The 13909-nt window shown below is 39.5% G+C and overlaps 1 protein-coding gene across 2 annotated transcripts in view; it reads right to left on the reverse strand.

The window, feature by feature from the left end:
* The window catches only part of foxo4 (forkhead box O4), a 58082-nt gene extending 44859 nt beyond the window's left edge, over positions 1-13223 (reverse strand). For both annotated transcript variants that reach the window (XM_060832463.1, XM_060832462.1), the window contains exon 1: positions 11350-13223. In XM_060832463.1, coding sequence (XP_060688446.1) covers positions 11350-11772 — 423 coding nt within the window. In that variant the 5' untranslated portion in view covers positions 11773-13223. The remainder of the gene's footprint in view (positions 1-11349) is intronic.
* Positions 13224-13909: the final 686 nt, after the last annotated feature.

Here is a 13909-nt window from a genome sequence, read left to right on the forward strand (position 1 = left end):
AACATAATTTTCTCCTAAAATACATTCTGATGCTTTCCAACGAACCCACGCTGTCTATTGTTAAACTGTTCAAATATGTAAAACTAGGCAGTGTACCCTCTTTTACACACTGAAGTGATACTATCTACCACTCATATCACAAAGAAATTTTTTCTGTATATAACTTTTCTCTACAGTTACAATAAAATGTTCTCAACCAGGACTACTAATTGCTATTGTTTACCAGTTGACCCATTTCAAAACTATAACTGGTTTGTAAAGCTTAATTTTTTGAATGATAAAACATAACCATTCTAAGACCTTGGATTTAAAACTTGGAATTAAAATTCAATTACAACCATGTATATTTTTCAGAGTTTGACAATATGGATCAACAATGTTGTTCTTGGAAAAAAAAACGCAATAACCTACTACGGTTGATTGTGTTGTTGGAAGTATTAGATGTTAAGAAATATACTCAATGAAGAGAGTAGTTACCACAAAAAAACATTTCCACTCTCTTTAAAAGATAAAAATCAGAATCTCAGTAGAAAAGTAATTGGCAGGCATTATTTTTCTACTAAAGTTTGAGATATATCTGCAGCTATATCAGACAGACTTGCCCTGTTTCAATTCTATTTTCCACTGGCTGTGAACTTACAATGAGAATATTGTCTTTTAAAACTAGCAGCTTCCCTCTCACCAACATAAACACAAAAGCCTTTCTGTGTAGGAATGCCAAACTTGAATAGTATCTGACCACAAAAACTACTGATTGCAAGGAGTTATAGCGAAGAATATAAAGCTAAAAGCCACCTTCAACAGGAACTAGATTGATTAAAATGGTCACATACTTCTGGAAAGAAAATACTTTGCTGTTACTGGCCAATCTCTCCTTGCCCTGTCTTATTGCTGCATTTTATGGTTTTAGAATGCAGGCCAGAAGCTGTTTGGGAACACTGTGCAAATTTCCACTGCCATAAAATGATGAAAAACAAGCACAAGCAGGTCACTGTTAAACTTCTGCCAGCCTTTTCATGTGAAAGAGAAATATAACCAACAGTTGTCCAAATAATATTGTGATAAAAATAGAAACATAGTGTATGTTTGCAGTACAATATACACTTCACTGGACTCTCAGTCAGTTGAGCAGAACAGTTAAACCAGCAACAATGGAACAGGATGGTCTATTCAGCCCATCAAGCCTGTTGTCATTTCCTTAGTGCCTTAATGCAATTAGTCTCCAGAAACGTACTGAGTACTGTTTTAAACCTGGTGAATGATTGAGCTTCCACAATCCACTGAGGTAGAGAATCCCAAAGATGGACCATATCCTGAATGAAGAAATTCTTCCTGATTTTCAGTCTTAAGTGACCTGCCCTTTTCCTGAGATTATGTCATCTAGTTTAATGTTTGGCAGCTATGCGAAACATCCAATCTATATCCACTCTCATATCCTGTAAAAATTCTGTCAATTTCATTGAGATCATCTATTAATCTTTGTAACTCCAGAGAATGCAGAACCAGTTTCCTCAATCTCTCCACATAACACAATTTCACCATTTCTCAATGAAATTCCCTTGTGTCCTCTCTATATGGAGTACATTTTTCCAAAAGTAAGGTGATCAAACCAGTAAACAAAAATCAAGATGAAGATTCATCAAGGATTGATATGACCGCAGCAAGACAACTTTCTTCTGAACTCAAATCCATTTGAAATTAATGTCATATACCAATCAACTTACTAATTGCTTGCTGTAATTGCTTTTCCCTTTCCTCATTAGCTTCATGGTTCACTTATGCTGGGTGCCAAATTGCTCCCAATCTTCACACTTGCCATTTTTGTTTTTTTATAAATCAGCCATTTTCTTTGAACTAAAGTATTCTTTAACTATGAATCATTCATCTTTCCCTTTTTGTATTTGTAACTTAGAAGAAAATATATCTCTTGCAGATCGTATTTAGTTTTCTCAAAATTTAACTGTAAATGTTTTTATTTTAGCATCAGAATTTTAAAATCAAAAGTTAATTTGGATAGGGACTTTATCCTTCAAACGTGTATTGTTTAAGTACCCTGGACCCTTTACAGCCTTTTCAACTTATTAACAAATATGGGCACCATATGGCCAGGGATGGGATTGAAACCTGAGGCCCACTACAGACTTTAATCAGGCATAGCAATAAATTAATTAACTTAAAAAGAAAATTAAGCATTACAGAGATGAGACAGGGAGAGTGAAACTAGCAGAGATGGTCTTGCAGAGAAGCTGCAACAGTGACTCAATGACCTCCTGCACTGTAACCAATCTCTGACTTACTTTGCAGTTTCTTTAAAACTTCTGAACTCATCAGAACTGGCTCTAAACTCTGAAATAACTGAAGGATCTGGAGTTGACAAATTACCTTCTTTCACTTAGTTGAAGTGACCAGAGCTTAAATGTTAATGTTTTTGATTTCTATCAAAAGATGCAGATGCTGCCACATTTCACTAAACATTATTTTTGAAATAATTGGGAGGCTTCTTTGTTAAGCAACTTTCATACAGTTGCACAACTTAAGCTGTGATTAATCTTTACTAATCATGTCAGGAGTCTTATAACTATATTAACAACATTGCTGGATTCAATGTATGCTGACTTACCAATCACTCCTCAATTTATAGACATCAGGAAGTCCAATGCAATGCATTTCCAGCAAGCCCTTTTGCTGGTTACATAACCAACAGCTGCAAGCCTGTTTAGAGAAGCTGTACTGGAGTCTCAAATTTCAATTCCAGCCTTGGCCAGACCTATTCATGCATTTTTCAATGACTTGAAAAGGCTGAACAGGGGCCAGTGTTCTCAAGAGGCTACTTTGAAGCAAAATAATCTATATCCACCCAAATCAATCTTCTAAATTTTTAATTTTTAATTTTGCAATTTAATCAAAATGTTTCACAGTGAGAATAAAAAAAATGCTCTCCATTCTTCAGACATTTACTGATGAAAATAACTTTGAATTGCACAAAGCAAACAACTATCAAGCCTGGAGAAGAGGATATGACAAACTAGGAGAGTGTGATGCCAAACTTGGATTTCCAAATCAATACTGGCAAAGTAGTGACTACAATATGTTAGAAATCTTAAATAAAATTGTTAGAAATGTTCAGATCAGGCAGCAACTGCGGAAAAAAGAAACAATAGTTAACCTTTTAAGCCAACGAACCTGGAGCTGAAAACAACACAATTCTGATGTGTGAACCCATTTTACACTCCATAAATGTTCACTAACATGCTAAAGATATCTGGCTTTTCCTGCTTTTATGTTCCTAAAATTTTGCATACTTTTGAAGAATGACAAAACCCTGGCCAGAATCAGTCATCTCATTTTCAGGAGATCTCTGCAGGCACTCCTTAGGGCATTCAGAATCAATCTGTTCTGAAAGAACAGGTGGGACTTGAACTCAGGCTTCACAGCTCAGCATTAGGGACAACACCACTGCACCATAAGCACTCTCAGTTCCTCAGTGTAGTGTCCTAGCTCCAACAATCTTCAGCTGCTTCATCAATGATCTACCCTCCATGAAAAGGTCAGAAATGAGGTCGTCCTCTGATGATTGCACAATGCATAGCAACATTCACAACTCCTCATCACAACTGCTCAGATAATGAGCAGTCCATGCCCAAACACAACAATATCTGGACAACATTTAAGTTTAGGCTGACAAGGTGCAAGTAATATTCATGCAACACACACCTGGGCCATCTTCAACAAGACAGAATCTAACCACCAGCAAATCCTCTCTAACATTACTATTAATCAGAAACTGACTGGTCTTGCCATATGAAGTGGTTGCAAGCAGAGGTTAGAGGCTGGGAATTCTGCAGCAATGAACTTACATGCTGAATTTGCAAATGTGTAAAGTGTGATGGAATGTTCACCATTTGCCTGGGTGAGTACAGCTTCAACACTAATCAAGAAAGCAGCCCACATGATTAGCATTTTGTCCAGAAATATCCACTCCCTCAATCTCTGATGCTCATTAGTAGCAATGTGTGCTATGTACAAGAGTCACTACAGAAAATTACAAATGTTCCTTAGATAGTGCATACCAAATGCATGATGACTCCCATCTAGAAGGGCGAGGAAACACAAACATCTGCAAGTTCTCTCAAAGACATTCACCAACCTGTCTTGCAAATATATTGCCATTCCTTGAGCGTCACAAAATCAGAATGCAAGAAATTCCCTCACTAACACCATTGTGGACTTTCCTACATCAAATGGACTGCAGCAGTTTAAGGAGAAAACTAACCCACGCCTACTCAACAGCAACTAGGAAGGGAAAATAAATGCTGGCACAGCCAGTGACACCCACATCCTGTGAATGACATTTTTGTTAAAAGGTAGCTTAAGTTTTACAGTGCTGGGAACAAACGATTTGGGGTCAAGCTTTGAAAGGAACTGGTCATTCAACACATTTTTTTAAATTTCTATATTTTCTAGGGAGGTTTTCAGATGCAGTGGGTATTTTCCCTGCTTCTGAGCCAGAAGCTCAGGATTCAAGTCACATTCCAGAACTTCATGACCAGAGAAGGTACATTCATAATGTGGCTGATTCTTAACTGCCTCTCTGAAATGTACTTAGAGACAACATTGGAGAACACTACCTCATTTTCTGCCTGGGCAGCCTACAGCCCGGAGGATTCAATATCGAGTTCTCCAATTTCAAATCACCTCCCTTCCCATCCTCCGACTCCTTTTCCAGCCCCTCCCCATCCATTCCATTCCTCTGACCTATCGGAAAGATGTTGTGAAACTTGAAAGGGTTCAGAAAAGATTTACAAGGATGTTGCCAGGGTTGGAAGATTTTAGCTATAGGGAGAGGCTGAACAGGCAGAGGATGTTTTCCCTGCAGCGTCGGAGGCTGAGGGATAACCTTATAGAGGCTTACAAAATTATGAGGGGCATGGATAGGTAAATAGACAAAGTCTTTTCCCTGGAGTCAGGGAGCCTAGAACAAGAGGGCAAAGGTTTAGGGTAAGAGGAGAAAGATATAAAAGAGACCTAAGGGGCAACTTTTTCACGCAGAGGGAGGTACGTGTATGGAATGAGCTGTCAAAGGAAGTGGTGGAGGCTGGTACAATTGCAACATTTAAGAGACATTTGGATGGGTATATGAATAGGAAGGGTTTGGAGAGATATGGGCCAGGTGCTGGCAGGTGGGACTAGATTGGGTTGGGATATCTGGTCGGCATGGATTGGTTGGACCGAAGGGTCTGTTTCTGTGCTGTACATCAATATGACTATGACCAACCAGGTCATACCCGCTTTCTGTAATCACCTATCGCTAACTCACCCCACCCCACCACCCCCCCCACCCCATCCTCTCCTTACAGCCACCCCCAGTCCTGAAGAAGGGTTACACCCGAATCTTTGACTTCTCCACCCTCTTATGCTGCCTGGCTTGCTGTGTTCTTCCAGTCTCCTACTAGTCTACCTTTGAAATGTCCTAGCAAGCTGCTGAGTTCAAAGGACAATTAGGAAAGAGTAACAAATGCTATCCTTTCCTATAGCCCAGGAGGGAATAAGAAAAGAACAGGCAGATTGAGGGCTTGTAAAGGAGGTTGAGTTGTCAAGATGAAGATGGAAAGAAGTTAAAAAGTAACTGAAGCTGTTTATAGTACATCAGCATACATTATTTGCTAACATGAAACATAATTCATGTCTGTCATAGAACATTAATGACAAATTTCACATTTATTTCCCCAATCATCTGGAATACGCATAAATTCCCCACAGCAGAAAATGTTTTGCTAATGTCTAATTAGAGATAATTTCCATCTTCACTGTTTATGGATTAATGAGAGAATATATAGAAGTCATCCAATTTCAACTGAAAGATTGCAACTATGATAGAGAAACTGGAGAAGGAAATGGGGTTGGAAAAAAAGTGTGAAAGTGGACAAGTTAATGATGGCGCCACGTCAGTTCCAAGGCATATAATGGGAAACAGATCATGTGATAGACAAGGGCACAGTAGAACAAAGCTTAAATTCTCTTAATATTCTACAATGAGAGACATATAAAACTTAGGGATAGCCAGTGATTAATTGCATTTTACTGATACAAGAGGGGATAAGAATGGTAGGGTAAGCACTAAATGTACACTAATTTTTATAACAAACAGTTAGTTAAAAAGGCAAAAGTGATCTGATGGCCCACATTGCAAAAAATATCATGTAAAGGAACAGATGTCTTAGCTTAGTTGTAGAGAGCCTTGTTGAGTCGTAGCTGATTCACTAGTATACACTTGTCACCTTACCAAAAAAAGGAAATACTTCCAATAGAGGGAGTATAGCAAAGGACTGATTCCTGGGGTGGCAGGTTTACTATACGACGACAGATTAATCATCTGGTCCTGTATTAACTAGGGTTTGGAAGAAAATGGGGTCGCAGTGGTGGTGATCCAAAACAAGGCACCAAATTTCAGAATACAGAGAGGCCATTTAGAACGGAGGAGGAAGAGAAATTTCTTCCCTCAGGGTGTGGTAAACTAATTAAATACTCTAATACATAGGCAGCAGAGGGCCAATCACTGAAGAAGTTTCAGAAATATAGACTTCTAAAGGGCAAAGGGCGTCAAGTAGAGTGGAGATTGAGTGTAGAAATATAGCTTTGACAATCTATCAGTTCTGATCATACTAAATGGCCGAGTAGGGTCAATGTGGCAAATGGCCTACTCTTGCAACCATTCTTCTATACTTCTAAAATGTATCTTCTTGTTCATGCATTTAAAGCATCAACTAATAGTGAAGGCCATCAATACCAATACCTGGGGCTAATGACAGTTATACAGCTTCATCATTTCAATATTCAAGCTTCACGAGAAAGCCTGCACTTTTAAAATTTATCCAAGAGTTGTATTTAAGCAAGCATGCCACCAAATCTCAGACACTACATTGCATTATGCAAAACACACAAAGAAATGGTTGCTGGCTTTCTAATCTCAAGGCTGAAGCAGATATTCTCAACCAAGTATCAATTCAACACACTGCCTAATTACTGTAAATTAGTCTGGTAATCTTTGAAGGGATAAGTCAAAACACACACAACTTTATCTTAACAGAACGTACACTGCACTATTCTCATTTTGATGCCCTCAAAAGATAATATGTATTCCACAAGTGATGTCACAAGAGATCTATCAGCATTTGCAAAATGTACCTGACTTTGGGAATCATTCTTCCACATAGCACTATGGTACAGGTTTCAAATTATGACAGTGTCCTGCTGCATGGTGCAGTATTGAAAGATAAATAATTTTCCACATGTTCTCCTTCAAAAAGTATAATAAATCAAGTGTGACCACAATCAGAGAGAAGCCACTGCTGAACTGGAACCTACATGATCAATAACCTTTCTTGATCTACCACACAAAGCAATACTTTATAGTATTTTGTTATGATCTGTTACCCAATATTAACATTTTTAAAAAGTCTAAATCCACATTTTAACCAATAAGTATAAAAAGACTGATTTTTTTTTAAAAAGCCAATTGTACTCTATATAAAAGACTTAAAAACAAGCACAAATGCAATTAACTTAACACTATTGTTTGTAATTAGGTGGGTTTATGCAGCCAAGCTTATTCTTAATTCCCCACAGGATTATCTTTTAAGACTTATCATTCATAAAGTTATTTATTTCTGGAAGATATACCATTCTTAAAAGTTATTTACCTCTAGAAATGCTATCCATAGTATGATATAGTGCTCTGGAGATTTCTCCTCAGCTCCAGTTATTCTCAGATGTAATATGTTTATTTACCATCTAGTGACTGTGGACATCTCTGTCCATGGTTCTGGTTACTTTTTCAATACTTACCAGCTAATCTGATCATTGCATTTGGCACAAAACTCTCTGCACCATTGTAGATTCTCCCACTGATTTCAAACTGGTAATCTTCCCTCACAAAATCACAATGAGTCATTGTCATAGAGATGGGCAGAATGGAAACAGACCCCTTGTTCCAATTCGTCAATGCCGACCAGATATCCCATATTAATCTCGCCCCAAATCAATCTAGTCCTATTCAAGCAGCCACCCAAATACCTTTTAAAATGTTGTAATTATAACAGCGTCCACCACACCTTCTGGCAGCTCAATACAAGCCACATTTAATATAGTGATTGAAGTTAGGTTTTTAATTCCCATCAGGTGCAAGCCTAGCTAACGATAGCTAAAATAAATTATCGTCTCTCAGTGAGTTGCAAACCAAACAAGATAGGGATTGCAACTAACTTTTCCAACAAATAAATACAAAGATAAATTGTAACCAATCATTTCCATGATGGTGTAGCTTGCTCTGGATTTTTCCACCTCCTGATGCTGCCTGGCTTTGCTGTGTTTTTCCAGCATTCTGCTCATCTACCCTGGACTGTCTTCACACCGATTTTGAGCTAATTATCCCTCAAGAGTCATATGGCACAGAAACAGATGGTTTGGTTCAACCAGTCCTTGCCGAACATAAATCATAAAACTAAACTAGACCCACCTGTCTGTTCTTGGCCCATATACATCCAAGCCTTCCCTATTCATGTATCCATTCAAACATCTTTGTACCCACATCCACCACTCCTCAGAACTTCATTTTGCACGGTAATCACCCATCTACATTATTTTTCATCTGACTGAATAAATGGGTATCACAGCCTTTATGGGCTCACAGCATGCAGCTATACTAAGTTAGCTCCATCAACCAAATCAAAAACTACAAACCCCTGTTTTTGCAAAACACTGCAAACATCAGTTCTTTAAAAAATTTTCTTACTCATTATTCTGTCCTGGAAATATACTTCAGTGTCACGAGATCAAACTCTTCGAATTCCCTCCTCAACGATGTTAAGACTACCTACAGAATATCCCATGAATGAATAAAATCAACCTGTTCAGAGACATTGTGATTACAGACCTCAGGAGCAGGTGGAACTTGAATTCAGGTCTCTTGGCTCACAGATAGGGACATTGCCACTGCAACACAAGAGCCCCTAAAACTGATGATTGATTAGATTACCTACAGTGTAGAAACAGGCCCTTCGGCCCAACCAGTCCACACCGACCTTCCAAACAGTAACCCACCCAAACCCATTTCCCTCTGACTAATGCACCTAACGCTATGGGCAATTCACCTGACCTGCACAGCTTTGGACTGTGGGAAGAAACTGGAGCACCCAAAGGAAACCCATGCAGACACAGGGAGAATGTGCGAACTGGAGTGCTTCTCTCACAACTGAACTATTTCAACTAAACACTTCTACAAGCATTGGAGGCAGCCATTCAATCCACCAGTTCTGAATGAAAACCTCACTCAGTCTCCCAACTTTTCATTGCACCTGTGCTCATTCTTTTTTTCTTGCAATTTTTTCAAATCAACCTGTTCAGAGATGTTATCACACATCTCTGTAGGAGGTGGGACTTGAATTCAGGCTCCTGACTTGGAGGTGGGGATACTACCACTGTGTCACAACAGTTTCTCATCCCGTCTCTCCCCATGCCCCCCAAACAAAAGAAGTCATATCTCCATCACTACGGCTGAGTAAGACTAGCTACTGTTCTATTCTGGCCTTTTTAATCTATAAGCTAAAAGTTATACTCCAAAAACATATGAACAATGAACTAGATAATTACAACAGTTACAATAATTCAACTCAGCATTAGAAAACAATGTGATATCAGAGATAAGATGGCTAATAATTCTAATCTGTTACTAAACATTATTCTAAATTTAAAAGATCACACACCATAAATAATGTAACTTAGATATTTCTATGTGATGCAATCTTGACATAAACCAGACCTAACCAGCACTACTAAAAGACCAGGAATAGAGAGCAGTCTCCTGATTAACATAAACAATATTTACCCCTGACTAATGCACGTAACCTAGACATCACTGACTCTATGGTCAATCTAGCATGGCCAATTCACCTAACCTGCACATCTTTGGACTGTGGGAGGAAACTGGAGCACCCGGAGAAAACACAAGCAGATATGGGGAGAGTGTGCAAACTCCACACAGACAGTCGCCCAAGGGCAGAATTGAACCCAGGTCCCTGGCACTCTGAGGCAGCAGTGCTAACCACTGAGTCACCGCATCACCCAAAAAATAAAATAGGTAGTATTATTTTCTTTCCTGCGTAGCATGCAGAATATCAAATAAGAAACAAGAATGGTTCAGCGGCACATGATACTTGTTGAACAAACGTTCCTAAAAAAAGTCTGACTTTTTTTAAGAAATAAGAACATCTGTATAGAAAACAAATCGAGATTACTTTGTCTGGATGTGGAAGGTGCACACAAGGCAGACGTGTGAAGTTAAATTATAGGCAACTGAAAAGTAGCTGCAAGTTTTGAGGTATACGATGAGGATCATTTGAAACAATCCATATAATACTGAAGTTCTACACAAAGCAGGCATTACAAGTACAAACTTTTGAGATTATCACTAAGACACACTACAATTCTTTGGCCACATTCTTGGTAGAGAGAAACAAGATGATCTGACAATAATTGGTTAAAAAAAAAGGTTAGCAGAGAAAAAGGGGGGAAAAAAAAAGGAAGAACTACTCCAACAGCTTGAAAACAAGTATGCATGTTAAGAACACTGAAATAATGACTTTCATGGTCCTTGATAAAAGCCATGATTGCTGATGTTGTAAAATATGACACATGAAAAAAGGCAAATCATTCCTAGTCTCTAAGGAGTTAACTGAAAGCATTAAATGGGTCTTAGTATCACTCAGAATCTTTAAAGAAAGACAGGCAGCATGGACCTTGGTGGATATTTGGTATGCACAAGAAACAAATCTGTGCAGATACTGGTTAATCAAATCAGTACATAACAAATGCAAAACCTGATCTAACTATTTTAAGTACCAGCAACCAATGTAAACCCTTATACATACACTTGTAATTTGCAATCATCCAGCCCACAGGTTTGAAATCATCCGCACAAATGCATGGTTCCACGTTTAATCAATGAGTGGTGTGCGCTGGATACAAGATGATAATGATGTGGATATTCATGCAGACCGACCTAGTCCTATTTACAAAGAAGCTATTCTAATGCTTTCGAATAGGGTAAAATCCAGCTCACAAACTGAAAAAGTAGCCCACAGTTAAACATTTGCAGACGTTACAGCTGCCAAGAATCATAGCCATCACCAAAGTAATGCTGATCATCAACTATAACGCAGTATGAAAACATGATTAATCCTGTGTCATCAAGAATATCCGTAACTGAAACAGAGAATTCTTAATTTGGAACCAAATTATAACATCTGCAAATTCAAGATAAATACCAAATTGCCCCATTCCCAAATCCCTTACCTTCCATCCAGCTGAACTGTTGCTATCTCCTTTGTCCTTGAAGTAAGGCACAGATTTGACCATCCAGTCGTAGATCTGAGACAGAGTCAATCTCTTCTCAGGAGAACTCTCAATTGCTTTAGTGATGAGGTCTGCATAAGATTGATGACCCCAGGCATTCCTTCTAGAAGAACTCTTCCGCTGAGCATTTGCTGCACCAACTTGGGTACACACCTCTGCATTCAGACCCGTTTCAGTCTCTGATTTTACAGCACTAGGATCAGAAACATCCTGCTTTTCTTCTTCAGTGGGGGTTCCTGAGGCAGAATCTTCCTGTTTGACAGTTGTCAGATCTGGCCTCGGCAAAGGCCAAGTGCAAGATCTGGGCCGGCTCTGTGGTTCAAAATCTGGATCAATCTCAGCCGGTGATGTTTCTTCAGCCATAATTGATAAAATGTTGTACAAAATAAAGCAAACCTTAGATTCAGACACAATGGCTATTATTTTTTCTTAAATAAAAGGCCATGGCAAAAATCCTCTAAAATGCATACATTTTTCATTTCATTCAAATGTTCCACATTTTAAATTAAAACAATTTTGCATCTTTATTATAGGGAAAAAAATCCAGGTATTCTCCCAGTTATTCAGAAAGTCCAACAAGCACATAAGCAAATATGGTGGCACTTTTCACCAGTTATAACTTTGATTTGAAATTATGGTCAGTTTCAGTTCCCAGTAATTAAAACAATGTAATTCCAACCAAGAGGAACAAAACTGACATATACTGTAATAGGTTCTGTCAAGTCCATTCCAGTATTTACACATGCTCTGAATTCAAAGCACAGGTACAATTTAACACTGGCGTTTTCTACGGAAAATCTGATTTGCTTATTATAAACCATAAAATACTGCAAGGTGTCAACATGCCAGCAGAATCAGATAGAAGTTTTGAAAGCGACGTTCATGAAATTATCTTTTATCATATGCATCACCTGTCATGGCGATCTTCGGTAAGAGTATTTTAATACACAGAAAATGCTTATAGCAGCCAGTAACTTTGCTAAGTTCGGCAGAATTCACAAAATCGGTGCAATTCCCAAAAAGCGTCGTTCTCTTCTTGTATAAAAAGTACCTTCAAAATGGTGCGTTTGCAGCACCTTTGCGCGCATGGAGTATGGAATCTTCTTTCATTTGATGTAAGAAGGCAGTGTAAAAGTACAAGTGAAAATGAATTCCTGATAGCTTTATATTCTCTTTCTGCAGGATTAAGAACTCGTCAGATACTTCACTTCACTTCACAAAAGTGGCTTAAAAGGGGAGGAAAAAGTTTCGAGACAAAACTAGAAGAAAATTAATCAATGTGCATAAAAATCTTCCAGTAATCTGCGTTGGCGTGTGGGTTTCTCAAGGAGCCATTGGATGGAATGTAGTCTCCAGGGCCGAGCGGCTGCGTTGCCTTTTCCAAAAGAAGGAGCTTCCTCACTCGCTGAGTCCTGGTGGGTGCCCCGTTGAACGGCCCGGCCACAAGGCACCTCCATTCCAAGCGACCATCTTGAAGACGAGGACGGGCAAAGGGAAAAAAAATTGCACTGCAGATGCAAACCTCTGCTTCCAAGTTGTGAGGAGGAGGAGGAGGACAAGGGGGACGGAGTCGTGGTGGGGGAAGCTTTGCGTCGTCTACCGGACACCTTGGCGATGGCGGCCTCCACCGGGACCAGCGCCAAACTTCATTGCAAATGATTCCAAATCACAGCCGAGAGTACTAAAATTTCCTCTTCTGCCCTTTAAACAATATGAATATTCTTTTCCTTTTCACCTTTCTCTCTGTTTTCACCCGTTTGGCTTCTTTTGACGCGTCTTCATGGCGTAGTAAACATCACCGCCTGACGCAACGGGGAATGGCGCCGGGGGGGGGGGGGGCGGTGGAGAACCGAGAAGGGAAAATGGCGGCAAGCTGCCAATGCATGACGGGTATTGTAGTCCTTAGAAAACAGCTGTCGCGGCACTCATGTGAACGCCGACACCCGGAGAACTACGTGTCCCAGAGTTCATCATGGTCCGGCCTTCAACGGCAACAAAAACTTAGATTCATGCAGCGCCGGAGGAAAATCATAGCTGTGATATGAATCAGTTTGATGTCCGATCACTTGCGTCCTGCCGACTTGATTCATCGTTGTCACATTTGGTCTGTAAGATCCTCTGTATTTGATGGGATTACAATCTCAGCCACTCCTGTTTCTTATTTTTCTCACTCTCCGTCTACAGCCTAAAGCTGCCACGGTGCGAGCTAACGTAGCCCTATGGCGCGATGTCTTATGGTAACTGTAGTCCTGAACGGAAGCTTGCCCCATGGTGTTTATCGCCGTGGAGACAGAGGAGAACTACAACTCCCAGGAGGCACTGGGGACGTCCTTAAAAAATCCCCTTCGACGTGGATAACCTCAAAACACGAATAAAGCGTGCTTTTGTTGTGATTGTCAAGCCAACCGAACAAATGCCCCAATGTTTTCGTTAGCAACGTTATAAAACAGGATCTCAAAACGCAAGCGCCAGTAAAAAAGGCGGATGATGGCTGTGTCAA

This window comes from Hemiscyllium ocellatum, chromosome 11 (genome assembly GCF_020745735.1).
Source record: "Hemiscyllium ocellatum isolate sHemOce1 chromosome 11, sHemOce1.pat.X.cur, whole genome shotgun sequence".
NCBI classification, from domain to species: Eukaryota; Metazoa; Chordata; class Chondrichthyes; order Orectolobiformes; family Hemiscylliidae; genus Hemiscyllium; species Hemiscyllium ocellatum.